General features: G+C 32.0%; 3 protein-coding genes across 8 annotated transcripts; 2 read left to right on the top strand and 1 right to left on the bottom strand.

The window, feature by feature from the left end:
* The first annotated feature begins 8247 nt into the window (after window positions 1-8247).
* LOC100815123 (uncharacterized) lies at window positions 8248-11069 on the top strand. 2 transcript variants are annotated; one of them, XM_003517289.5, is made up of 3 exons: window positions 8248-8785; window positions 10017-10200; window positions 10285-11069. In XM_003517289.5, the coding sequence occupies exons 2-3, from the start codon at window positions 10120-10122 to the stop codon at window positions 10849-10851; spliced, it is 648 nt and encodes a 215-aa protein (XP_003517337.1). In that variant the 5' UTR covers window positions 8248-8785; window positions 10017-10119; the 3' UTR covers window positions 10852-11069. The 2 variants fall into 2 exon arrangements, with proteins under 2 accessions (XP_003517337.1, XP_014631748.1); XM_014776262.3 differs by lacking the exon at window positions 8248-8785 and having other exon boundaries at window positions 8817-10200.
* Window positions 11070-12602: 1533 nt separating this feature from the next.
* On the bottom strand, window positions 12603-16546 carry LOC100814596 (BTB/POZ domain-containing protein SR1IP1). 2 transcript variants are annotated; one of them, XM_003517288.5, is made up of 5 exons: window positions 15978-16546; window positions 15767-15836; window positions 14706-15320; window positions 14053-14589; window positions 12603-13399 (listed from the first exon to the last, which is right to left on the bottom strand). In XM_003517288.5, the coding sequence occupies exons 1-5, from the start codon at window positions 16076-16078 to the stop codon at window positions 12866-12868; spliced, it is 1857 nt and encodes a 618-aa protein (XP_003517336.1). In that variant the 5' UTR covers window positions 16079-16546; the 3' UTR covers window positions 12603-12865. The 2 variants fall into 2 exon arrangements, with proteins under 2 accessions (XP_003517336.1, XP_040872624.1); XM_041016690.1 differs by lacking the exon at window positions 15767-15836 and having other exon boundaries at window positions 15978-16103.
* A 5223-nt stretch (window positions 16547-21769) lies between these two features.
* Window positions 21770-26169, top strand: LOC100814070 (ribonuclease III domain-containing protein RNC1, chloroplastic). Of its 4 annotated transcripts, XM_041016685.1 has the most exons (6): window positions 22661-22786; window positions 23850-23966; window positions 24303-24504; window positions 24731-24931; window positions 25491-25577; window positions 25750-26169. In XM_041016685.1, exons 3-6 carry the CDS (start codon window positions 24349-24351, stop codon window positions 26068-26070), a joined length of 765 nt encoding a protein of 254 aa, XP_040872619.1. In that variant the 5' UTR covers window positions 22661-22786; window positions 23850-23966; window positions 24303-24348; the 3' UTR covers window positions 26071-26169. The 4 variants fall into 4 exon arrangements, with proteins under 4 accessions (XP_003517335.1, XP_014631738.1, XP_040872619.1 ...); XM_003517287.5 differs by lacking the exon at window positions 23850-23966 and having other exon boundaries at window positions 21770-22786; XM_014776252.3 differs by lacking the exon at window positions 23850-23966 and having other exon boundaries at window positions 21826-22786; window positions 25491-25623; window positions 25750-25889.

Below are 26169 nucleotides of genomic sequence, written 5' to 3'. Positions count from 1 at the left end.
ACTATACGAGCCAGTTGTATTAGAATCTTTTAAACTGTTTTTACGGCAAGAAAGTTAATTTTGAATAATAATAGAAGAATGATGCACCTTGAAAGTGACAACATTAATTACGGCCAAAAAGAAAGAGACCGACACTAGTGTAGTGAGGTTGGTTCGGTTTTGATCTGCCTCCGCCTTCGTTTCAGTTATGTAGTTTTGTCCCAGTGAAATTAAATTGCTTTGCGTAAAATTGCATTTAGCCTAGGGAGGGGAGGGACCTGGTTCGAATCCTAAATTCCCAAATTCTAAAATTTTGTGGACCAAAGTTGGTAAAGTGAGATATCCCTTTATCCCACTCAATCTGATGGTTAAAAAAAATATCACTAATGTTAAAACTCCTTAACATAATGAGTGAGTATATAATTATAATGTGACTTCCAATTTTTAAGACAAAATCAAATTTAAATCCAAACTTGCATCTTTTTTAATTTTACGTTTTGTTGCCTCTACTAAGGATAGAATTTCGTCATATCGTTATTATCTTTAATAATAATGCGGATAAAATGTTTTTAACTTAATACTGTATTGTTATTTTTTTAATATTTAAATAAGAAAAGTCATATTTTTTTTTGTAATTATACATCTAAAAATATTTTTATTAGTATTATATAAATAATACTTATTATGTTGAAAATAATAATGTGTTCTCAAATATAAATTAAGTTATTCGTATTTATTTTTAATTAAAATCAACTTTATAATATTAAGTTTATCTATAATTAAGTTCATTAGCTATAATTCAAATACTAAGCAGTAGTCAAATAAAGTGCCATTGAAATATACTACTATTAACACAGAACTATAAAATTTTATTTCAGGTGGCTGCTGGTGAGAAAAGCAGTAAACCAGAAGGACACATTTTGATTGAGGGGAAAATTTTAACAAATAAAAAAATATTAAATAATTATTTAAAAAATGGTGTGACGCGTCAAGAACGTGAGACAATCCGTGAATATTTCCGATCTTGATAAATTAACAAAATCAACAGACCTCGCCTTGCAGCGGATAATATGTGTTTTTTGAGTATGAGAACCATCACACACGTATACATGTACATCACGATGAACAATGATGCAGGAATCTTTACTATTATCAAGAAATTTTAACATTTTTTTTCTTTATTTGAAAGTTATTCTGTTGCGAGCAGAAGTTTAGTTTGACTGTTGAGACACGGGTCCCTTATACTGCGTGTAATGTCATTTTTTTGTTGGATATACTTCCCCTCTTTTCTACTATTATTTGGATAGTAATATCTTGTGCTGCCTTAAAATTTAAAATCTGTCGTTGGCATGTGAGTAGGGTTATTGACCGGCCAATTGATTTGAGTATTGGATATATACTTGAAGTGGTGTGAATAAGTGTGATTAGGTCTTAATTTAAAAGTAAAACCAATGTGGATTGATACTGTGTATTTGATTGATCAGATTAAAAAAAATATATATTATCTGTTTCAAAATAATTATTCTTTATTATTTTACACAAATAAAAAAATCAAGAAAAATAATAAATAAATAAATAAATAATCATTTTATAAAATTAACCTTACATCATCATTAGTTTATTTTTAAATTTTTTTAGTTCATCATTAATATATAATGGATATAAGTACAAATATTAATTTTATTAAAAAGATAAAACTATTATTATTTTGAGAAAAAATTATTTTTTTACACAATAATTATAATAAAATAAAGGAAGGAAGTATTTAACATAACTCCCTTAAGTTAGTCATAATTAATTAACCTAAGTATCAACAAGACTGTTTTATCTCCCCATTTGAAATTACGTGCATATTTAATTTCTTAATTTTTTTCATTAATTAAATTTATTTTTAAATTCAAGTAAATCTAATCTAGCTTTCAATGTTATTCTTCCTAAGATTCTCGAATTATTATTTTTTATCTAAATATTAGTGATGAATTTAAATATAAAATATTTTTAAAAACTTATAATTTTTTTTTAAAAAAAATACTTCCTTTAGATTCATATATAAGTAAACAAATATCTTATATATTGGATTTAAATATAAATAAATCTAATTAATTTTATTATGTTTAATGTTATCATTTTAAAAATATTATTCAGTTAATTTTAATTTTATTTTTAATAATTTATTTTTATTCATGATAACAAGTTTTAATCAAAGACACTTTAAAAATAACTTTATTTTTAATAATATTTTTGTCATCTATCTTATTTTTTATTTTCTTTATTTTTTATTGTATTGCATAATTTATTATATTTATGTTGTTTTCATCCATATATAAAAAAGGCGGGTTTATGATACGTTTTTAATTTTATTTTTATGTTGGTCATCATTGTGCAGTTAATTAACCCATTTATCTGTGTGGGAGTGGAGGGACTAGATGGGGGAAGTGAGTTACATTGTTGAGGGGCTTAATTTTGTAGGGTAAAATACTAAAGTGCTCCTTTTACCCAAAAAAATTAAAGAGTTTGTTATTTATATCTATATAAAAACTGTTTAGTTAATTATCACCGCGTATCAACTGACGGAACAGTTTTATCTTTTTTATTTTTGAATAAATTATTTTTTTTCTCACTTAAAAATCCATACATTTTCATGGGACCCACTCCAACTTTTATAGTGATGAATGATCAAATTAGCATCGATAACACTGTCGGTGATTCGTATCATATAACCTTTTGAGGTGATTTTGAACTTTTTAGCCGTTTGACGTGGCATGGATAGGTAACAACGGTCGTCTGCTGTGTAATTGTTTAACTGCACTTGATCATGATAGTTAAAATAAATTACTTTTACAGAATAAAGAACTATATAAATTTCAAAAACACGTGACGGTGGGATTATTATAGTGTATGGACACGCGTGATCTTAACATTTTTTAGATTTTTACGTGAAATGCACTTAATGCAGAGCCAAAAAAAAAAATGCAGAAGCTACTGAACAGAAGAAGCGAATGCACAATGCAGATTCAAAGATACATATGATGATTTCAGAGGATTGGATTCACTTTCCATGATTAGGCTTATGCTTCCAAACTGTTGACGATCGCGAGCTGGAGAATATTGCACATGGCAACCACACTACCAATAGAAAAAGACCCCATAAGGATATTCTCAAGTTTAAATTTATATCTCTTTCTTTATAATTTTGGTATACAATTAATTTAGATTATATGCACTGTTATTAGTGTAAAAAAATATCAATCTATTAAAAATTATGATGTCAAGTATAATTTTTAAGATAGTTATTAAAAATTAAACAAAATTATGACAAGTATTTTAAAATAATTAATAATTATATTTTTTTAATTAAATTTCCTATAATTATGAAAATACTTTACTGCTTATACTTTACTTTAAAAATTTTTATTTTTTAATTCTTTAATGAATATTCGTAAACATTAATTGACAAAAATCCTCCTTTAAAATTGAAAACAAAAGGATATTGCTGGCGATGCAATCCATATAGAACGTGACGAATTAAATTAAAGCAGTTTGTGCATCCTGTTCTTTACATTGCCCCATTGATTGTGGCAATTGCGATTCAAAAATACATATGCATACCGCAATTCAATTATCATGGTTTTCTTATTCTTACTATGGGCACCAACCTGCATAATTATTGGGTGTTCATGCACGTAAGATTATTCTTAACTCCATTTATGACTTTTCCACCTCTTTTTGCTTCCTTTATCCCTCAAACATGGCTGCTCAAGTGGAGTCCGTTGTTTTTGGTGTCCAGTTCTTATCCATTGTGGGGTGACTTTTGCTGGTATGAAGATTTAACTTTTGGGTTTCTTGGAACTTTTTCATAGTGCTTTTGCTTTCATCTCTTTTAATTGTCGTTGTCTTGCAGCAACAAATTATTCGTGTTGTTTAAAAAAGAAAAAAACTCCCTAGTCTCCCCTACAAAAAAATACCCTTTGCTAATAATTTTTCTTCTTCTAATAATGCATATATACACACGCAGAGAGACGCACACACTGTGTGTGTATATGTTTCAACTTATTTTTCTAAGAAAAAAAAGCTATTTTTATTCTTTTATAGGAAGTTTCAAATTAAAAGTAATAATCAGGTTTTTAACATATACTAATTTAAATATACACTAAATTGACAATACGTACATTCAGATATTTTTCTAGGAAGAAAGGAAAATTTATTTTATGAATTACAAGTAATGTAACTAAATGAATTGCTAGTAAATATAATAATTAGAAATATAAAATGATTTTATATCACGCCAGGATTTGTATAATTATTTGATATAAAATTATAATGCGTTAATTAGAAAAGGGCATGCATGCATCCTATTCCTAGTCTCCTTGCCACAACGAAATTAAAGTTCAAGAAATTTCCATTATATTAAACACACAATGTTATTATTAATGAAAGTATTTACATAGATTACAATTATTTTAGTGACTTGATAAAGTTGAGTAAACAGTAATAGGGATAATATTATATAATAAACACGATGCCATTAATACAAAAATATTCTTGAAAGCTTGTGTTGTGACTTCTGGGCTATCAATTATCATGCACATAGATCCGGCCATCTCTGCCGGACAAAAAGTCTTCAGCAACCGAATGGGAATTGGCTGATTCAATCGGTCATTTTCTCTGATAGTAGTATAAAGCTAAGACTAATTGAGATTCAATTTCAAGGAAATATAAAGAAAATAGTATAAAAACAATCAATTTCAAGGTAATTTGTTGATAAATACTAGTAATACATAATTTTATTACTCATTATGAGGTGAGCTTTTTTTTTCAATGTATAGAAAAGGTAAGTTTTTAAATTCATCCTTAAAAATATGAAAATTATTTTGGTCTCCAAAAATAATTAATTTAGTTCTTTAAAACAATAAATGTAAAATACGTACTTTGTTCTTTTATTTTTTAAAACTTTTAACACATTTTTTTATAAAAAAAATGGGAATCATGCAGTAACTTTATTAATCCTGATAATATTATCAGTAAGCTTTACCAATTTCTGGAAATATTAATTCAAACAAATGAAAGGTTTAGCATTAAGTAATTATTCTATTTGGTTTGAAATCGAAGTGTCTTTCTTGTTTTATTAATTTGGACATCGCTAGTAACAAGTAATCAACAATTATCTGCATGTGAAGTGTGAGTTGTAATGAACACATTATATAATTAGTCTTGGCTTAATGGTTGGGTTAGGGAAAGTAATTATGTCAATCATTTATACATTTCGAAGCTAATAATGTCCTGTGAAAAAAAAAGGCAGAATATTATGAGAACAAATATATAGTTATTTAAAATTTTGTGCCTTAATTATATGAATAAATGTTTTAAAATTTTATATGAATAATACAAATAATAATAAACCTTTCTATTTCATATGATAAAAATTAATAAAAATAAAGTAATTTTTTTCTATCCACAATAATCAAATTAGTATTAGAAGATTTATAATCATTCACATTATTTATCAATTGAGTTAAATTTTCTTAATAATAAAGTGAAAAAGTTAAAGAAATTCTATTCAGGATTTAGTATGTTTTATGGTTCCAAAACTTTTTAGGAATGTTACTTTTAGTTTCTAAATTAAAAAATAATCAATTTTAATTTTTATATTTTTCTTTCGTTATCACTACTATCATGTATCATAATTATCATAATTAAATGAGGTGAAGATGCGATAATTATCTTGATAGTATTCCCACATTATCAATTAGAATGACATGATGTCCAAATATAATTTTTTTGGTCAACTATATTTTTAGTATGTTATATTTTTTATCACATTCACTTAGCTCCTCAATATTTTTTTGGCAATCTTAATCCTTAATCTTTATCAAAATTCACTTATAGTTTCTTATCATTTTTTAAGCAGACTTAATCAGTCAATTATGTTAGTTATTAGTTTTGATCCCTTCTATCAAATATATCTATTAAGATATTACTTGATAAGTGAGGTGACATTTCATGTGGAATATTAGTTTAACATAATAATATGATAAAATATTATTAGTTTAAGAAAATTTTTAAGTTCTAATGTGTTATAAATTTTTTGACAGTGTTAAAGTGTCATAAAATGATTTGAAAATATGGAAAAGTATTATTATATATATATATATATATAAATATATTTCTTAAATTATCCTTCTGTTCATATCAAATAGACTCAAAACAATAACCAGAGCATGCCGTTTCGCGTCTAGGTGTTTGCCTTTTCCGGTTCTGTAACTAATGGACCCAAATTTAAAGTCTGTTTCTATTTCTGAATCCAAGACCCATGCAAATCGAATAGTCAGCAATGTGGGCTTTGCTTTTTCATTTAAGATTTTTTTTTCTTTTTATGATAGTTTTCTCAGTTTTTTTCCTTTGTCTTTTTGATAAATTTGGCTCGTCGACTGCTCCTATTTTTTCATAATAATTTGAAACTCAGTAGTTAGTACCCCTTAAATTCATTTTGAGTGTTAATTAAATTATAAAAAAATCTATTACAATAAGTCAATAATGTTCTCACATATCAATAAAATATTAATTTTGAGTGTTTTAGCTTTATCCTTGTATTTCAGTAAAGTGGATAGCAGATGCTGGGTAGGTAGAATACTTCGTTAAAAAAAGTCAAATAAGAATAATCTGTAAAAGTTAATAATTAATATTTAGTTTTATCTAAATTTGGGAACTTGGATAGAAGTAAAAATTGTCATTCGGGTCAGCAGTATTTTATTATAGACAAAAAGGTATATTCATAGAAAATTATTTTATCTTATTATTCAAACACCCTCCATAAGTTATTAATTTTGATAATAATTATCATAAAAATCACAATAAAACTAATTTTTAATTAATTGACTATATACATGTATACGGCCAATTAATTAAAAAATAATTTTATATTGACAATACATATTGATATATAATGGTTGTACTGAAGTTAAAACCTATAACATCATGTTTATTAATCAATTTCTACCATTAGGCCAACCTAAGTGATTCCAAGTGTGTTATAATGAGGGCAAAATATTATTATTTTTAGAAAGTCTTTTTCAAGTCTAGGAGACATGTTGCACAATTTCCTTTTTATTTCTTCATTATTTACCTTTATAAAGATCCATCCCAATAAAAATGTAAAAAATTCATTTCATAGGAGACAAGCATAAATGTAAAAATGCATAGGACATTTTTAATTCGGAATAAAAACAGTGTCACACTGCTCAGGAATATATACCTGAAAAAAAAAGAGACATAAAAAATGAAAGAGAATAAAAGTGATAAATAGCATGATATATGCAAAAATAGGACTGTAACAACTGTGAATTTAATTTACAAACAAGCTTTGGCATCAGCATTAGCATATTTCCTCCTCCTCGATTTAGCTATGTTCTTCATAGGCATGGATCAAGTGGGACCGAACAACAGCATAAGCCCGTGCAACTCTGGCTTTTCCCTTTAGGACACCCATAGCATAGGACCCACTGCTCCATACAAATGCACCTTTCTGCCCCGGCAACGCGTGCTTCCATTCCATGTCCATCTCTCTCAATTTCCCGGACCTACATTTTCTCTAACCTTCTTGTACTGTATAATCCACATTCTAAAAAGAGATAAGCCCAACCTAACAAGCATGTGGTCACCTTGATAAGAGCCAACATACATACATGTATCTAATCTGTATTTTTCATTACCTTTTTTTCCCATATATTTCCCATGGGATGCATGTAAGTTGTTTTATATAAAGTATGTCAGGTGTGTTATTGATGAGTTTGACTAACTACTGTTTTGTCTTGTTAAGAAATTAAAAAAAAATTATTATGAAATTATAGAAAAATATAAAAAGATCATAAACAATACAATATTTTGTATGACAATGAAAACATTTCTACCTTAAGAACACCCATTAATATTTTCTATTATTGATTAGCACATAAACATCAACTTACCAGTTACCACACACATGGCCAATTAACGTCTACAATCATTGCGCTGGGTCTTTGTGCCAAGTCATGCTAAAATCCCGTCAAACAGCATACTGTATCTATATTACATAGTGAATTAGTGTTATTGATACGATAAACCTATCATTGCTTGTCCTTTTTTTAAAAAAAAATAGGCACCAATTAATCGTACGGTCAGGATCAACTTGTCAGCGGAAAAGGAGATGCCAGTGCCACCCAAGTTCTTTAGTATAAGCAGCACGCTTCAATTGAAATTTGTTTATTGTTACTATAATCGGGATTTGAAACACAGAAACTAAGGTGCATGTGATTCACCTCAGCAGACTAAGCTGTTCTATTGATGATTTGTCTCGTGATCCTAAACAATTATAAAAACTAGTACTCCTATGTACTAAGTAATGAATTATTTCTTCTTTTCTTGACAGTTAATTTAATATGCCCGCATTGCTGGACCTGTCTGAAGCATCTCCTCCATAAAACTTGAATCACATTGGTCAAGGCACTGGGGTTTGTTTGGCATGCCTCAATCCTCATGCAAATAGCACTTTGGTTTCCGTGACTGTCTTTCAGAGAGAATCTTAAATTCTACTACAACGGTTCAGTTGTATTATTATATTTAATCTCCAACAGTATACATATTATATACTGACGATTCTGATATGGGAGTGTGAGAACAGAGTAGCAGAGAGTGTTTCTCAAACAAACAAGGTTGTCTCTGAAGTTGTTGCGAAAGGAGGATCTTCTTGCCTTTGCTTGAGAGAGTTCTTTTTTGTTGTCTTCCTATACAGGACAGAAAGTGTTATGGTATCTTCGGTTCATTCTCACAGGTCAGAAGCTATATTCTATTTCTTACAACTTCTTGTGTTGGAGTTCAGTGAATTTGTGTCTGTTAATTAGGGGAAGGGGTTCTTATACAATCAATTAATCCAATGTTCATGATAGAAGTTCTGTTCCGTATTCTTTTTTAATTTCTCCTGCTGATTGTGAAATTTATACACGTCTCCTTCGTCCCCTGTGGCCTGCTTGCAAAACCTTTGCTTTATCCCAGTCATTGAGTTTTTGCCATTTGCGTAACTTCAATGAGCGTGCGAATATTAATTTTGTTAGAATTTGATATCATGTCATTGGTGTGATAATTTATAAGTCAGGTTGTAACATTAGATTGGAGCGTGGGTATATATATAACAAGATCCCCGTGAAAATGTCGCTTAAGATTGAAGTTTGTTGTCTCATATACGAGGAATATGGTTTGTCAACCTTAATTCAGGATAAAAAAAATAAAATCAGTTGTTATTTGTTAAACAAAAGAATTGCGGAATTACTTCACTTTTTAAAACTTTTAGAGTAACAGAAGCCAATTGTCTTGAGAAGATTTAGTAAAGAAAAAAAAATTCAAGTATGAAAAGAGACAGAAATTTAATGATGATAGCAGGTACCAAGATAAATGAGAGAAAGGAATTCGTGAGTGTTTGGGCTAAAAAGTCAAATGAATAGGTTTCTGTAGGGTCATGACTTTCTTTTTTTTTAAAAAAAACAAAAAAAAACTCGGTATTCTTCCACAGGAAATTGGGAATTAATTTGTTGAACTAGTGAGATTTATTTAAAAGATTAACTTTTTAAAGCAGAATTAAGGGCCACGTGATCAAACCCTAATTGCATACTGTACTTAAGGAAAATTATTTGTCTACCATGCTATTTAATGATATTACATTAATCATTTTTAAACTGGGCGTATGAAAAGAGAAAACATTGCGTTGATTAACTATTAAAATACTGCAGCAATTGGAAGCATAATGTGAATAATGACATCATGTCTATATATTGAGCTATGCGGAAAGTTATTATGGTAGGAAAATTCGACAAACTAAAGGTATCCGAAGATTTTTTTTTTCTTTTTTTGTTGTTGTTGAGAGTTTATTTCATTTAATTGTGGTCCAAAATCTTGGAAGGAGATAAGCAACTGAAGTTGATGTCATCATTTTGATTAGGCTTCAAGGCTACTCTATAAACATTTTCATTGATCAACTACTTTCTAAGTTAGGATTTTCCTCATTTCAGCTAAACAGTGGTAACTAAAATGGAGGTGAAGTGATACCATAAAAATGCATGCCTGAACATTCCAACAAAAGTAGTTAAGGTACACTAGCTGAACTGATCTCCGATGGAGAAGCTTATTAGGCCATGCGATAAAGAATACATGAGAATTACCATGCTAAAACACCAAGACACTTTCAAAGAACAGGTACTAAATCTCTTTCTGTTACTTTGAGCCATTTGTCCTCAATCAGTGTCAATAGAGTCTTGAGTGCCCTGAGAATGTTTTCAGGTGTACGAACTTCACCGTTTGTATCGGATTCAGAACATATTGATGAAAAATATGGAAGCCACTAGAGGTAATGAAGTAAATCAACGAGGATGGAACTTAAAAAACGTGATTAGTTTAACTCAAAATGGTTATCATAAAGGCGCGCAGCAAAATCCTAAGTTGAACTTTGATCTTGAAAGACCTGCTAAGGAGGACATGGCAGAAGCTGACAGCGATGGAGTTCTGGAGGTTATAAATGAGACTGAGATTGAGCTGACACTAGGCCCTTCAAGTTACAAACGTAAAAAAGTGGAGACACCACTAACTTCAGATTCGGCACATAGGTTGTCTTCTTCTTCTACTGGATCTAGCCTTATAAACAAGACAAGATTGAAGACCCGTCATAGCAGTTATTCAGCTGCAGAAGAATTAAGTGGAGGCTTAATTGGCCTTGTCCATGTGCGACATTCGACCGCAGGGTGCCAAAGTGGAATTAGAAGGAGTTATGAAATTGAAGAACGATCAAGAGATGAGAGAACGAAACAGCCACCTTGGTTTTTTCAAGTATTGAGTCTGAACACGAACTAAAAATATTCTAAGGTCAATGTGATGTATATTCGATTACTGTTTAAGACTAACTTTGTGAATGATGTTTCTGTTAAATTTTCTTCTTAGTTACCAAGTGTTGTGAGGGTATGATGATGTCTTGTATAGAAGTTACTTGTTTTCATGGTTAAACAAGCCAATTATAATTCCGGAATCACATATGACTGATATTTCTTTGGTCTTGTGACTATTCATATTTACATCATAATCTTTACCTCCGAAACCATGAAACATGGAGCTAATATTGTTAGCCCCGTACCTGAAAGAAGGCTATATATGCTAGTATCCTCCTTTATTAATCAAATCATTTAATTAGGTTCCCACCTTGAAATTCTGCCTTTGTGGAGAGCAACTCTGGATATATAGTAATCTTTCCATAATGATAAAATTCGTCCAACCTTCCTACTTAGTCCTAACTAACACTGGGGCGTTTCTCACAGTGCATCTCTCCAAAGCAATTGAACTCATACAGCTAGTTGATTTAGTATATATTTGGATTCAAGTTGTGTAACTTAAGTTTGGATGAAAATTCATTTTGCAAACTGAGTTTGTTAAAACAACTCTCTTTTTCCTTCCATTTCAAAATGAGTTTTAAGGCAAAATTGTAACAAAACTCAATTTAAAATTAGACTCAACTGAAAACCAAACAAGATGGTTGGTTTTTCAGTTTTACTTTTTGAACATAATTTTAGGCTTTCAAACTGAAAACCAAATATGCACTTAGTCTACTCTAGATTGTGCTTCTAAGGAGACAAACCCGTGGTGACTGAAGATGCTTCTGTCAATGTGAAATGGAGAAAAAAAAATTCAAGGTTTTTTCAGCTCATGCTTCAATTGTACGGGTTTCATATGCAGATTGGTGAAAAAACTACGTAAGTTGTGGGTGAGGGGTCATTCCAAATAGGAGACGTGATAATATTATTGTTGCTTATGGAAACATATTAGGTAGGTACGCAAAATTTATTTTCTCATTAATCTGATTTTATTTTCCATGATGATTCATGAAATTACAAGCCAACAAGAAGTAGGAGATCTAGTTCCTGCCTAGTGACTACCATCAAATGAACAGCATATTCTCTTCCAAATACTTAAACATCTTTTAACATGTTCTGGTAAGGTTTGTCCCAAAACATCAACACCGAACCATGATCTCTTTCTTTTCATCATGATTAGGCTTTAGACATCAACACCGACAATGCAAGGCTGTCACTTGAACTATTAGTCTATTATTCCCTTTACCGAAGCTTTTTATTCCCAAGGACAAGGACTTAAATAATTTATACATAGACCCCACCAACTGCTGTTATCAGATGTTGTATTCTTCCAGTGATTTTATGGTCCATTTATCTTTAGGAAGACATGATCTCACTGTGAGAAGCAACTGACCCACCTAATTTTATGATATCGTGTGTGAATGTGAAAATGCTCTGGGTGATATTTACACCCTTGATTCGCGATTCATTATTAATATTGTGCGAAAGGTAGATGATTTCCGTTCCTATCTTTCTCCTTGATCGCAGATAATAGTACATAATGAATTTTATAGGGCTGTTATTACAACTTTACAGAATTATTTTCAGCAAGATGCTGTGAAACTTAAATATGAGAGAACAAAATAAAAATCCATTCTAGCGTGTTAAAAAAAAAATCCCTTGATATGCTGATATCTGGGATTCTCAACTGATTTATGCAAGATTGATAGGAAGAATTATGATTCTTGCTTGGACTGCCAATGTTAAATTTAGTTTATTATTCTTGTATTACAACATTATTACTGCCACTCACCGGCTAGACAGCAATCCAACTCTACAATTATATTAAATTTTCATCACACTTTACAATATAGTTCGCACCAAAGGATCATGATCATTACTCATACAATCTAAATGGTATCACATAAATGAAGCAAAAAACTTGGAAAGACTAATCCTGTATTTTCAAACCCCTGAATCTAAGGAAGAACCTTTAGTCTGCACACCAAGAACTACCAATGGCCTCAGGAAATGGAGTGGCGTCGATTCTTATTTGGTTTTGTGCGACCTTTGGGAAAAGGCAAGACACCATCGGCACGCACAAAAGGAGAAAGCCTCCCAAGTTTTTTGGACACTGAACTCATGAATGATCTTCGAGGCAAAGGAGGCTTATCAGCAGAAGGTGAAGCACTTACAGCAGGACTATTAACCGTTGACTTAAGCGTGGAATTTTCGATCTCTTTTAATCTCATTTTCAGTTTCACTAACTCTAATTTCAGGTCTTCATTTTCTCTTCGTAAGGTGGAGAGCTCATTTGAAACTGGATGAAGATCAGTGGAGTATACGTTCAGTTTGGAATCAACCGAAGATTCCCCACTTCTACTGCCATTCATGGCATTGCGAAGTCGTTGCTGTTCATAATAGAGAACTTGAACCACTGTCTGGACAGGTAGCCGGTCATTTTGAGCGGCATGCGCACATGCCTCTCGCGATAACTTCTGACAGTCCATCACGCTGCAAACTTTCTTTCTGTCCATGTCACTTAGAGCAGGATGAGCCTGAGAATCAGCAGTAATTCAAAATAAACTCAGGTGTAAAAAATTCTATATCAAAATAGTAGCAAATGATAATACTGTTTAGTCCTTGAATTTGATGATAATACTGTTATAAATCCAATTGCGTAATGTAGCAAATGAACTATGATAAGGTTAGATCTAAAGCCAATTCAACTTGATGAATAGTGTGTTTGGATAATACACAAAAATAAATTCTACCTTACAAAATCATGGTGATGCCACGAAAAAGTAGAAGTAACTACACAATGAAAAATAATTGATTTTCACACCATGAAACTAGTCCAAAAACACTAGAAGCCTGTGAGAATACTCTGTAGGAGAGGAGAAATTATTACATGGTACAAGACTACCACATGTTCATGGTCTAAGATTAGTATTTAGACAGCATGGAACTGAATATTCCAATTAACAAAAAGGTTAACAAAACTTAATTATGTGTCATGTGAAGATTGTCTAGATCATGATAATCTCAAATTATGTAATAATTTCTCGTAGGAGACAGGTATTTAATCTTGGTTAGTGAATTGTGTGTGTTAATTCTGTTGTTCAAATAAGAGGTATCAACAATACAAAAACTAAATTATCAAATCTGTGGTATGATTAATTTGATATATAAAAAGGATTGCAGTCTGCACCTTAAGAAAGATGTCTATGGCTCTATACATCCCATCTTCTGTTGGCCTTGACTGTTCAGGAATTAATTCTGCCAAACTGGTGAACTTTGTAACGGCTAAATTTCGGTCGGTGGCTATTTCAGCAATGTAGTTTTCCATTAGCTTTCCAACCCGCTCCATATCACTCTGTGGAGGAGAAAAGTATTCATCATCTGCATTGAAGACCAAGTGGTTTCCCGTTTGAGATTCAAGGTAATTAGACATTATCCTATGCACTGTATCCACGTCAAACAATGTGTCCCCAGTGAAAGAGTAGGAAGGAATGAGAAGATCATCTAAAACAGCTTGTCCTAACTGCATGCCCATCCTCTTCTCCAAGTCAAGCCTGCAAGCAACTGTTGTCTCAAGATATATTGCTGCCCGAAGCAGCATAGAAAGGAAGCTTACTGACATTGAATTCTTCTCCCTTGGCAAAAGGCTCACTATTGTCTCTAAAACAACCCTTTTTTCATGCTCTTGTCGCGGCTCAATCTTCTTCCTTGCCTTTCCAAATACATCCTGTTCCTCAAAAAAAAAAAGAAAAAAGGGAGAGATGAGAGTTAAGGACTGAATCCATGAATCCATAAAATCATATTTACTTTTAATATTTCCGTCTTTTTAGAGAGGGAACTCACCAAACCTCGTAGAGATTTCTGTGCATAGAGCATTAGAATGGGGCCAATTGCATACTGTTTAAACCCTCTTGCCATCATTGCAATTATGACTCTTTGGAAAATGTCAATTCTAAGCACAGTTAAATCTTCAGCCCACCAGTCAACTACTGGTCTCTGGTTTGATGCCATGGAAGACACTACTCCCACAGAACCACTCTCACTTCTTGCAGATGAACAGAATTGGCTTTCTTTGCATGCTATAAATGCAATGGCATCTATGCATCTACTCACCAACTTTGCTCTCTCTGCTATTGCAAGGAGATTCTCTGACATATGTAAAACAGACACAGCCCCTGCAATGGTCTTTAGTGCCACTTCATTCAAGTAAGCATCGGTCCTTCCCATCAAGTTTCCAACTGAATAGTCCTCTGTCATCTCAAGATACTCGGCCACACAGCACAGCGTAGCGATGTTTTCAACGTTTATTTCGAAGTTTATCCCATAGCAGAACTTTGCTGCTAGTTCAAATGCTTCTGCTCCACCAGGAACATCAGGGAGCTCAATGAATGAAACGTCAGCATCATTAGATTCTGAGACGAGTTTCCTAATGTATCCACACTTGGAGACTAATGGAAACTGCAATTACAGTAGGAGATGTGTAAGAGAATTCAATATTAATTGATGGCCAGCATAACAATAACAATTTTATACACTAAAATATTGCGTTCATTTACTTTTCTTGCTTCCTAATTCAAGTCCTATTTTTAGGCAAACAAAAAAAGGCTGGTAACAAGTAAATAGTTGATCGAGATGTTCACGTTAAAGAACACATTTGCCAGAAACTCTAAAAGTTCGGTATGAACCTGAGTTTAATGAGCTTTACAACGTGTCAACAAAAATTAACAAGAGTAAGAAATCGTTAGTTTGTTCTGTGTGAACTCAAGAACCAAGTGAGCTCTAAGCGTGAACAACTAACAAGAGTAAGAAATCGTTAGTTTGCTCCTGTGCTCTTGAATTATTCTGAGACTAGTCATTAAGTTTGATATATGTACCAAAGAGTCGTGTTTCAATTGGTTAGCTACCTTATGTAACGAAAAGGAAGCTTCCCCAACTTGAACGTTGACATCACTTGGAATCTCCTGAGAAAAAATCCTGTAATTAAGTAGTTCAACTCGTGTGTTTCAGTTAAGCTATCCAACAGAAGGTAGCAACGTACACAAGAAAAGCAGGTTGGGTACATTTGACATAAAAGCCACCAAAGCATTAGTTTCACTCAGAGGACAAGAAGCATACCATTCACTTGTTCTCTTCATGGCACTAGAAAGAAGCTCCTTCTTCTTCAGAGACAAGTCACTACCAGCAGGTACGGTTTTCTCTTGACCACGATCCATCATAGCTGACACAGATTTCTAGCTCACGCACGATGCTTTTTTCTATATTACAGTTGATGGTTTAGCAGAAAAAGAAATGAACAGATTGAATCAGTAATTGTATAGGCTCGAGGTAATCTTTTATATTTGTGGATTCCTCGTACATTTTCTACAAGCAAAGGAGTACTGAAGGCTAGGGAAGAGGTATTTATTTATCCTTTGGAACTTTTATGTTTTTTTTTTTTTTCAAATAAGAACTTCAACGCTGAACTTGGAAAATGTTGTGGAATAATGAGGATAGAGTTAGAACCTGAACCTCAAATCAGTTTCCAAGCAACGTTAATCCAACGAATGATCAGCCTAGTGAATTCCCAAAACAAGGTCTTCTTTCGTGAATAAGAAAAGCAAGTCTATAAGGGTAGAATAAGGAAATATGAGGGGTAGTATCGACATTATGAAAAAGGAAGAGGGGCAAATTCGAAGTGATGAAGATGTAGTTGATGGTGTGTGGTGTGTGCTTAGGGAGTTTGTGTGGAAAGGATGAGATCGTTGCATGTTGATTGGCGTCTAACGCCGTTTGTTTCCACATGGGAAGTTGAATTTCTTTCTTATTCCCGTCCACAAACTGCAAAGGTGCCTGGCTCGTTTTTGAATTTCGTAAAATTATACTTTTAGCCTCCCTATTACCTTTTTTCTACAACCAACAATTTAATTTGATTTATATATATATATTAATTATTTTTAATATTTCTTATATTATTATTTACTGCCACTATAATGTTTTAAAATTAGTAGAAAAGCATTTTTTAAAGTATAGAAAGTAAATTAACAATTACTGTTATATTTAAAGATAAAAACAATTATTTTAAATTTTCACCTTTAATTGTGACCATTATTTTCAGTTTAGTTTTTACAATTTGTTATGTATTAATTCTAATAAGCAATCATAAAAATGATAATTGTTCTCCCCAAAATCTAATTACACTGAGAGCTGATTCAAACTCAAAAGCAGCTCATTTTTTTAGGTATAGTAATGGTAGAAGTGCCTCATTCGTTTATGAAGTTGCTATGCATACTGATGTATATTAAGTGGCCTAATCTATTTATCTATCTATCTCTATTACATGTAATGTAATGTAAGTGCTAAAGACGTGAACTGTGCAAGTTGCTCAAGTTCTTTGTTTGACAGTAAAAAAGACTAGGAGTCTCAGGAAGCTGACCCTCCCTCACGTAAGAATACTTCTTTTTGGGCCTATCATGACAATATGGATAGCTTTGGGCTGACCTAAGCCATTCCTGGAAGGGAAACAATCATGAAAATTAATCGTGACTAAATTGAAAATAGATAAATATATCAAAATAATTTTTTATAGAGAACAAATTAAAAACAAATCTTATATGATCTAAAAATATATTTAATTTTGAAAATTTTATCGTACACTGTACATTATATAATTTCAATGAATTTAACGAATAATTTCACATTTAAATTTAAGTATTAATAAATCAACTGGGTTTTTAATTAAATAAATCGACTGAACATGTATCAATGGATACGTAAACAAAATCAAAATAAAAATGTAACAATGGTTTCAATTTGAATTGTGTTCTGCCCAACTTTCGCTATGGCTATATGTTTTTATGTTGTTAAGTGCTATGTTATAACATCATAATGAAAACAAGCAAGATTTATGTCAAGTCCCTTGATAATCTGGTTGTTCCTTTTTTTTTTTTTGTACATGGTCATCTGATTTTTTATGCTCGAATCTTTGAGTCGGATTAGGAGATCGAGCTTGGTATTCTAACTATAAACTTGGTCCAAATGCAACAGGATACACACTCATATTTCCTAAAAATCAGTTTTTAAAATTTATTTTATAAAATAATTCTTAAAAACTAGAAACACAATCAAACACACTCTAAATCTTGAGTATCTGACACAAAAGAATGACTAGATTTTTAATTTCTAATACATTCTTTCCTTTCTTTTCTCTCCCAATCTAATAAACAAACGTAGCATTAGAAGGTTGTACGAATTAAGATTTTACAGTCAATCACTCCCCCAAAATAGATTTTAAGGCATAATTTGTGTATTTGAACTCCAAATTTAAATATTTCGTTTTACTCTTGCACATGCTAAAATTTCATAGTAAACTATTCATACTAAATATTTGCATTCATAAGTGACAACTAAATTTGTACACATAGTCTTTTTTCTCATAAACTCGACTTTAATTTATTGTATTTTAAGAAATTACTTATCACCGTTTGATTTTTTTAATTTAAAAAATATGAACACAAAAATAGGTGATAAATATGTTTATTAATAAGTATGATTAAAGATTAAATATTATCTATTTAGGATTTAGGGTTTAGATATACAGATATAACTAAAGCAACCGTATGCATATAGATTTGGGTACGTATGATATTTACCCAGAAAAAATATGTGTTGGCAAGTAGATAATCAACATATATAGCAATCAATTTGGGGAGATGGTATATCCCCAGACAGTCCCATAATCACCTCCTTTCCATAAGAAACTACAGTTTCTGTGCTTTTTGTTTATTAATTATACTTTTTACTGTGTTAATTTCCGTGGGTGCTAGGATGTCTTCTACAATAATTGGTGCTCTCGGTAATAATAGAATATTGCTTTCGTACAGATAAGAGTCATAATTTAGGTTCGTGTTTTCACATCATGTATGAAAAGGGACCCTTTTAGAATGCAGACTAATCATCAGAATCTTGATTTATATCAATTCATATAAGAGTGGTTTCTCTATCTAACCTCTATGTTTTTTGAATTGGATTCAAACTCCGAATATTGCAGGACATACATATAATGGACATCCATCAATTAGAGGCTGCCCCATTGCTATATGCTTTCGTTTTCAATCAATCCATGCCCTCTACTACTTCGGCAACCACTCTCCAACAAATTAAAATCAAAACATTTATGACCTGTATGCATGGCTTTAAGAGATCTTGATTCATGGTAGGTAGACGTAGATCCAAAATGGTGAATGACATTTCGTTCATTCTAATCCAAACTTAACATTTGATTCCCTTTGATATGGTTTTTTATGGGGTGAAGTTGGAAGACAAAGGCGCAATAACCCCTGTGGGCAATCATGTTTGCCAACCAGCTAGCACTATAGATGTGATACACATATATATATTCCAGCTAGCACTATAGATGTGATACACATATATATATTCTTGACAGATCATCAGGTGTATAAGCGAATAATTTCCAAAATGGTGATAATTTTGATCCTAATATATTCTTCAGATCACCCTTGTAATGGCTTTTAAATTAATCTGGAGCCATAAGTCTTTCTTTTTCCTTTTTTTTCATTCACTTATGGTGTGTGTGTATATATATATATATATATATAAACAAGTTTCTCAGTTCTCAATAAGCATTTATGAAAGAAAAAATAATAAGATAAAAAATAATTAAGTTTTTCTAATAAATTAAAATCAGTTTATTTACGATTTAAAAATCAGTTTTTGAAAAAAATAAATGAGACTTTTAATAAACATTGAAAACACAAAAATATATTAATGTATAGGGAAATTAATTCATTTTTTTATCTTATAAATATTTATTAAGAAGTTTATTAAAAGAAATCTTACTCTAACTAGCTAGGAAACGGCTAGAAAATCAAATCTGCTCAGTATTAAGAGAAAATAGTCATGGGAGACATGAGAAACTGTTCCATAGCACGTGGGATGCGAGCAAATTGTTCAACCTTAACCACAAAATCGAAAAGACAAATAGAAGGAAAAATTAGTGGAAAAGATAGGTTGCACTCATCTGTTTGATTGATTGATTCAAACAGATTTGTTCCATTATATTTGGCAATTCGCATCAGTTAACTCGGACATTTGGGTCTTTAAGTTTTATAAAATGCATTTCAGTCGGGCCTATTTCAATTTTTAAATATTATGTTATGAAATGAGGCTAGAAGTTAATTAATTCTAAAACGTTGACGAAATGGTCAAAATTTTGATATTAAATTTGAAATCAAAGTCAAGATTGTCATGTTTGAAGATGCCAAGATAGTTATGTTTTGGAAGAGATGAATTTGAGATAAGAGTTTGAGTAAAAAGGAAGTTGATTACAGTTATAGTTAATAATATATATTCAAGACAGATATTTGTCATTTAGTCTGTCACTGTATTTGGTTCCTTTGGACGGTATCTGGTTCTGTATCTTTTAGTGCTAGAGTCTTTCACGTCTTGTGATTTGCTCTTTGCACCTTTATTAATAAATTTTTTTGTTGGCCTTTAAAAAAAAAAAGACATCAGATATGAAAGTCTTATTGAGTCAATTTGTTTAACATTTGTCTATATAAGATTTTTTAACCATTAGATACAAAAACCTATAAATAATAAAAATGTGTTCATCGTTTGTTATGGAAACACTTACGTACACCAATACATAATAATAACTATCACACTTCAAGATGCCTACTGATTTAATGAGTCGATTGTATGCTTTCAATTACTTTTGTCAATAAAGTCTTTACTTTTTTAGTCATTTATATTGCTTTCTAATTTACATTCATGCAAATTAAATTCACAGGTAAGTCACTTTCCATTTCACATTTATTCTTTTTCCTCTCGCTTCTTTTAATTTAGTCTTAAAATTTATGTGTTTACATTTCGAGCAAGTTTTGTTAGAAGTAATTTTCTGAGGATATGCTTTTTATCTTTAATCCAATGGATTTTAAAACATGCATATTTCAAGAACAACTCGTTCTTGCGCACATATGATTTACATCATGATGAATTACTAAGGATAGGATAAATACATGGATTTATCGTGGATTCTTAATGTAAGCATTCTTCAACAACTAAGCATTCTTCAACAACTATCGTAGAATCTTTTCGATAATTAATCTCGAACACGAACAGAAAAAATAGTTGGCTTATAGTTTTTCTCAACCAAATCTCAGTTCCAAATGAGATTTTAAAATGAATTCATAAGTAGTGATTACATTTAATGACACGTACACAATCTTATATTGGTTATTATTTTCTTCTCATACCTTTTGATGTTCAAGATATTAGACATAAATTAAGAAATATTTAATAGAACTAAAAATATTATATTTAAATTAAAATAGCTTTATTTAATACTTTAATATTTATACTTGTATCACTAGTAATGAATATTAAATAATGTTATATTTGAAAAAAAATATTAATTAAACTTTAAAATCCTAAAACATCAATTGTTTTTGAAAAAATATAGAAAACTAAAACATAAAAAAATATAAAAGAAGATGATAAAATGTAAGTCTCACATTTTATTTAAGGGTTATCTTGATTTTATAATTTTTTTAAAAAAATTAATCAATAAAAAATATATGTTAAAGAGTATTTTTCATAACACCCCTCATATATATCATATATTCTTCAAAAAGCATAATTTTAAAAATAATTATACATTAATAATACAACTTCTTAACTTAACAAATATATTTTATATATACAGAGTATTGTATTGATATTGATATTATTTATTTTAAAATATATCATATAATATTATAAGTATATCTTTTTAAAAATTTATCATTTAATTTAAATTAATATATTATGCTAAGAATCATATCACATGTGATGCGAAAAAAAAATCGCATTAACATATTTTTTCGGGTTTTAATGGGATTGAGTATCATTAGGGTTCACAAAATTAACCTATCAAGTATCAAGAATTCAAACGGATAAAGAGATGAGTAAATCCGTCTCAATAAGTCCCACAAGGCACAAACACTCATAAAAATGAAATCTAGCAAAGTATCGGGTGTGGCACACTGGCAAGCTGCTTCACCTTATCCAACTAAACCCTGTCATCTATGGTGTTGTGAAAGTGTGAAAGCCAGGAATCAACCATCTTAATGTTGGCATAACCCGAACAACATTTCCTACCACAGTCACCCTCATCCGCTAATGGAACTCTCTTCCTCCTTTCTATTCTCCCCTAAACCATGCTCATGCCCGCCACCTAACTACTCCCTCTCCCCCTTGATCAGAAACAGAAACCCCAATTTCCGAATTGTCGCGGTGGCCTTAGAGCCCCAACAGCAACAAGACTTCCCCAGCGGGAACAGTCCTCAGCGACTCCTCAAGGAACTCGCCGAACGCAAGAAAGCAACTTCCCCCAAAAAAGGACCCCCGAGGAGGTTCATTCTAAGGCCCCCTATAGACGACAACAAATTAGCAGAAAGGTTTCTCAACAGCCCACAACTTTGTCTCAAATTGTTTCCCTTGTTGAGTTCGTGTTTGCCTTCGTCGCGCCTCAACAATGCGGATAAATTGTGGATTGACGAGTACTTGCTCGAAGCGAAGCAAGCTCTGGGGTACTCCCTCGAGCCCTCGGAGACGCTCGGGGACGATAACCCCGCGAAGCAGTTCGACACACTGCTGTACTTGGCGTTCCAGCACCCGTCGTGCGAGAGGACGAAGGCGCGGCACGTGCGGTCGGGGCATTCGAGGTTGTCTTTTCTGGGACAGTACGTGCTCGAGTTGGCGCTGACGGAGTTTTTCTTGCAGAGGTATCCGAGGGAGTCGCCGGGTCCGATGAGGGAGAGAGTGTTTGGGTTGATAGGGAAGAGGAGCTTGCCCAAGTGGATTAAAGCTGCTAGCTTGCACAATTTGATATTTACGTTTGATGATATGGATAAGATCATGAGGAGGGAGAAGGAAGGTCCTGTCAAGTAAGTTCTAACTTTTATTCTCCTCTCCTGAGATAAGGTTTTGTCACCAAGTTAGCCTTTCGTTTGTTTATAATTTGAAATCATGGCTGTGCAATTGTGCTAGTGATATATAGTTAATAATACTTAATACTCTCTGCCAATCTGGAATTGTGTTATTTCTGCTAAGAGCCATCCCGTTGCCAGAATTCCATTTACTTATGGTATGTCCATGTACGGCAACAACAAAAAAGCCTTATCCCACTAGGTGATCGGCTACATGGATCACACGACATCATTCAGCATGGTTTTCAGAAATATTATTAAGTCTAAGATCTCCTTTGATGATATTCTCCAACATCCATGTATGGCAATGAAATAAAAATAGAAAATAACAATATGACTCTATGACCATTTTCATGTGTCTGGTCAAATTGAGTTGATTTATTAGGTTAACGGTTGACATGTGTATTTCTTGTCATGAATTAAGATTATATTGTTATTTGCTTTTAAGTTTGTTAACTGGGTTTTCTGTTTCCTCTCTTGGTATTCTTTTGAGTGATGCTTAAACATACATACAATATGTCATACTCGTATGTATGTGCTTGGGATGCAGAAGAATGGAGAATTCAGATTTGAAAATCATGTTGATGTTGTATTGGCTTCAAGCAGAACAAGTGACTGAAATGTAGAGTGATGTGAATCCTTGTATGCTTAGGTGTCATTTCCTTTTCAAGTCGAAGATGTTTGATGATTAATGAATCAAAATAATAAGATGCTTTGGCTAGTTCACTGTCTAAAAGGATGTAGGAAAGAGAAAGGAATTTTTTTGAAGATTTAGGCCTTTTTGTTTACTGTTTTTTGAAAAAAGAATTCTGTTTTCTAAAATTGAAAAATTAAAAAAACTTAATGAGTGAAAAGAGAGGTGGACTCATGCTTACAGTTTCAACATTTGAAAAGGATTCACCCTTACGGTTTCAGAACTCCAGCACTACTTTCTTCTACTACAAAGAGCAGGGGCTAGTAATGTGTGTCACAGTTCTCTCAGTCGTATACAGATATCTCTCAACTGTATACTGTTTTTCAGCTGCTTGACTGTCAAAACTCCATTGCCCACAACCTTTACAATCAACTCTAGGTAAACAGGTGGATTTGCAACAAAGAAAACTCAATTGAACAAAGCACTCAAGGAAAATATAAGAGGGTGAGAAAACATCTCTTGGTTTCTATTTTTTGGTTTTTAAAACTTTGATTTGAAAACATTTTTCAAAATTTAATAGATTTTGGATGAGAAATTGATTGCTGAGTAGTGTGGAATTGTTTTGAAACAAAATTTTTGGAAGGGAATTAAACAGACCCTTGCCTTTCTGCTTGAGAAGGGATAAATAGAAGCATAAAAGACTAGTTTGTCCACTTCCTCACGTTTTTTTATTGGTTTATGATAGAACCATTTTAATTAATGAAGTTGGTCTCTGTCTAATCTATTTGTGAAATGAATTGTTCACTACATTCTCAAATTTGTTATTCTATGCACATGCAGGTCAGTATTTTGGGCTTTGTTTGGGGCTATCTATCTTTGTTTTGGTATGCCAGAAGTGTATCGTGTTCTTTTTGAAGTCTTCGGAATGGATCCAGATGCCGAAGATTGCCAGCCCAAATTGCGTAGACAACTTGAAGATGTGGATTATGTATCTGCTGAGTTTGAAGGCAAGCTAAGCTGGCAAGATATCGTTGCATATAAGGCAAGCTACACATGTCTTCTGCTAAAGTAATATTTACTTTTTTGAAAAAAAAAGCTTACAAAGATCTATATATCATGCACATGGCTCAGACTTAATTTATTTCTGTTAGAAGTTCAGCTGGGTTTTGCTGCATTATTCAGCAATTTTTGATACAAAGTACCTGTCCTACAATAAAATACTTTAGTTTTTGATGATGACACAGAAATGATTACTGTTCTTCATTCAGCCTCCCGCAGATGCTCTGTTTGAACACCCAAGGCTATTCAGAGCTTGTGTTCCCCCAGGAATGCATCGGTTTAGGGGCAATATATGGGATTACGATACAAGACCCCATGTTATGAAAACACTTGGATATCCATTAGAAATGACAGACAGAATCCCAGAAATTACTGAAGCCAGGAACGTAGAGCTTGGACTTGGATTGCAGGTAGCTCTTCTATCACCTCTCACTCTACTTTTCCCTTTGGTGTATCAGGATATCAAAAACACAGATCTGGCTTGATTTGTGAGGGTAGGGCAATTTAATACCTTGAATGTGTCTCTGAACAAGTGGACAAACAAGTCTTTATGCTTCTATTTATCCCTTCTCCGGCTTCACATTAGATGGCATCAAATCTGTTTAGTGATAGGGAGGGTTTGTTTGTTTGTCTGAGTTGCAGAGCTATTTAGCCTACAGTGATACTTTCAAGGTTTTTTTTAGGAAATTAGGAAGGTAAACTTAAAAGAAGCAGAAATACTAAGAACTGGCAACACATTTGATAGTTAATTGTTCTTGCTCTGGACCATTTTAATTTTACCTGGTTTATGTATTGCTTTTTACTGTATTTTGCTCATCACTGCACAACTCACTTGAGAACAAGAAAGTCCTTCCTTAAAGTTAAAACCACCCAAATAAAGACTTAGCACATTAATAGTTCAAATAGGAAATAGCACACTAAATGTTATAACTTATAAGTTCTGATGTTGAATGTCTTATCTAATTGCAGCTTTGTTTCATGCATCCATCGAAGTTCAAATTTGAGCATCCTCGATTTTGCTATGAGAGATTAGAATACATTGGCCAAAAGATACAGGTACTATTCTGTCTGCTGTCCAAATGACAATTTGAATGAAGTTGTGGTAAGACTCTAGTTTCATTAATGGGATGTATCATATTTTATTGCTCAAGTTCTATTTACAATCTAATTTTTTTTTTCATTGGATAATGTATAATTTTTTAATATTATTATTTATTATTTTCTTAAGGATTTGGTGATGGCTGAAAGATTATTGATGAAGCATTTAGATGCTCCGGGGTTGTGGCTACAAGAGAAGCACCGTCGCCTTCTTATGAACAAGTATTGTGGAAGATATTTGAGGGCCAAACATCTTCACCGGGTTATTATATTTGATGAGAAGGTTCAAGACACTTATGAGCATAACCGGAGAAAGAGAAACCCAGCCACGACAGCTGTTCAACAAGCTCTTCATGGGCTTTCGTATCTTGTTTATGGGAAACGTGATGTGAGGCGTCTGATGTTTGAGGTTTTTGACTTTGAGCAGATCCAGCCAAAAGAAGTAGTTTAAATATGGAGACAAAAAGACTGATAAAAGCTCTTTTGTTTTCCTTTATTATTTACCTCCTGTTTTCCGTTTCTATCCCCTTGATTTAAGTTTTTTTTCATA

This window comes from Glycine max, chromosome 1 (assembly GCF_000004515.6).
Source record: "Glycine max cultivar Williams 82 chromosome 1, Glycine_max_v4.0, whole genome shotgun sequence".
NCBI classification, from domain to species: domain Eukaryota; kingdom Viridiplantae; phylum Streptophyta; class Magnoliopsida; order Fabales; family Fabaceae; genus Glycine; species Glycine max.
The sequence above is the reverse complement of the archived record's forward strand: the minus strand, read 5'-3'. Positions and strand labels throughout refer to the sequence as shown.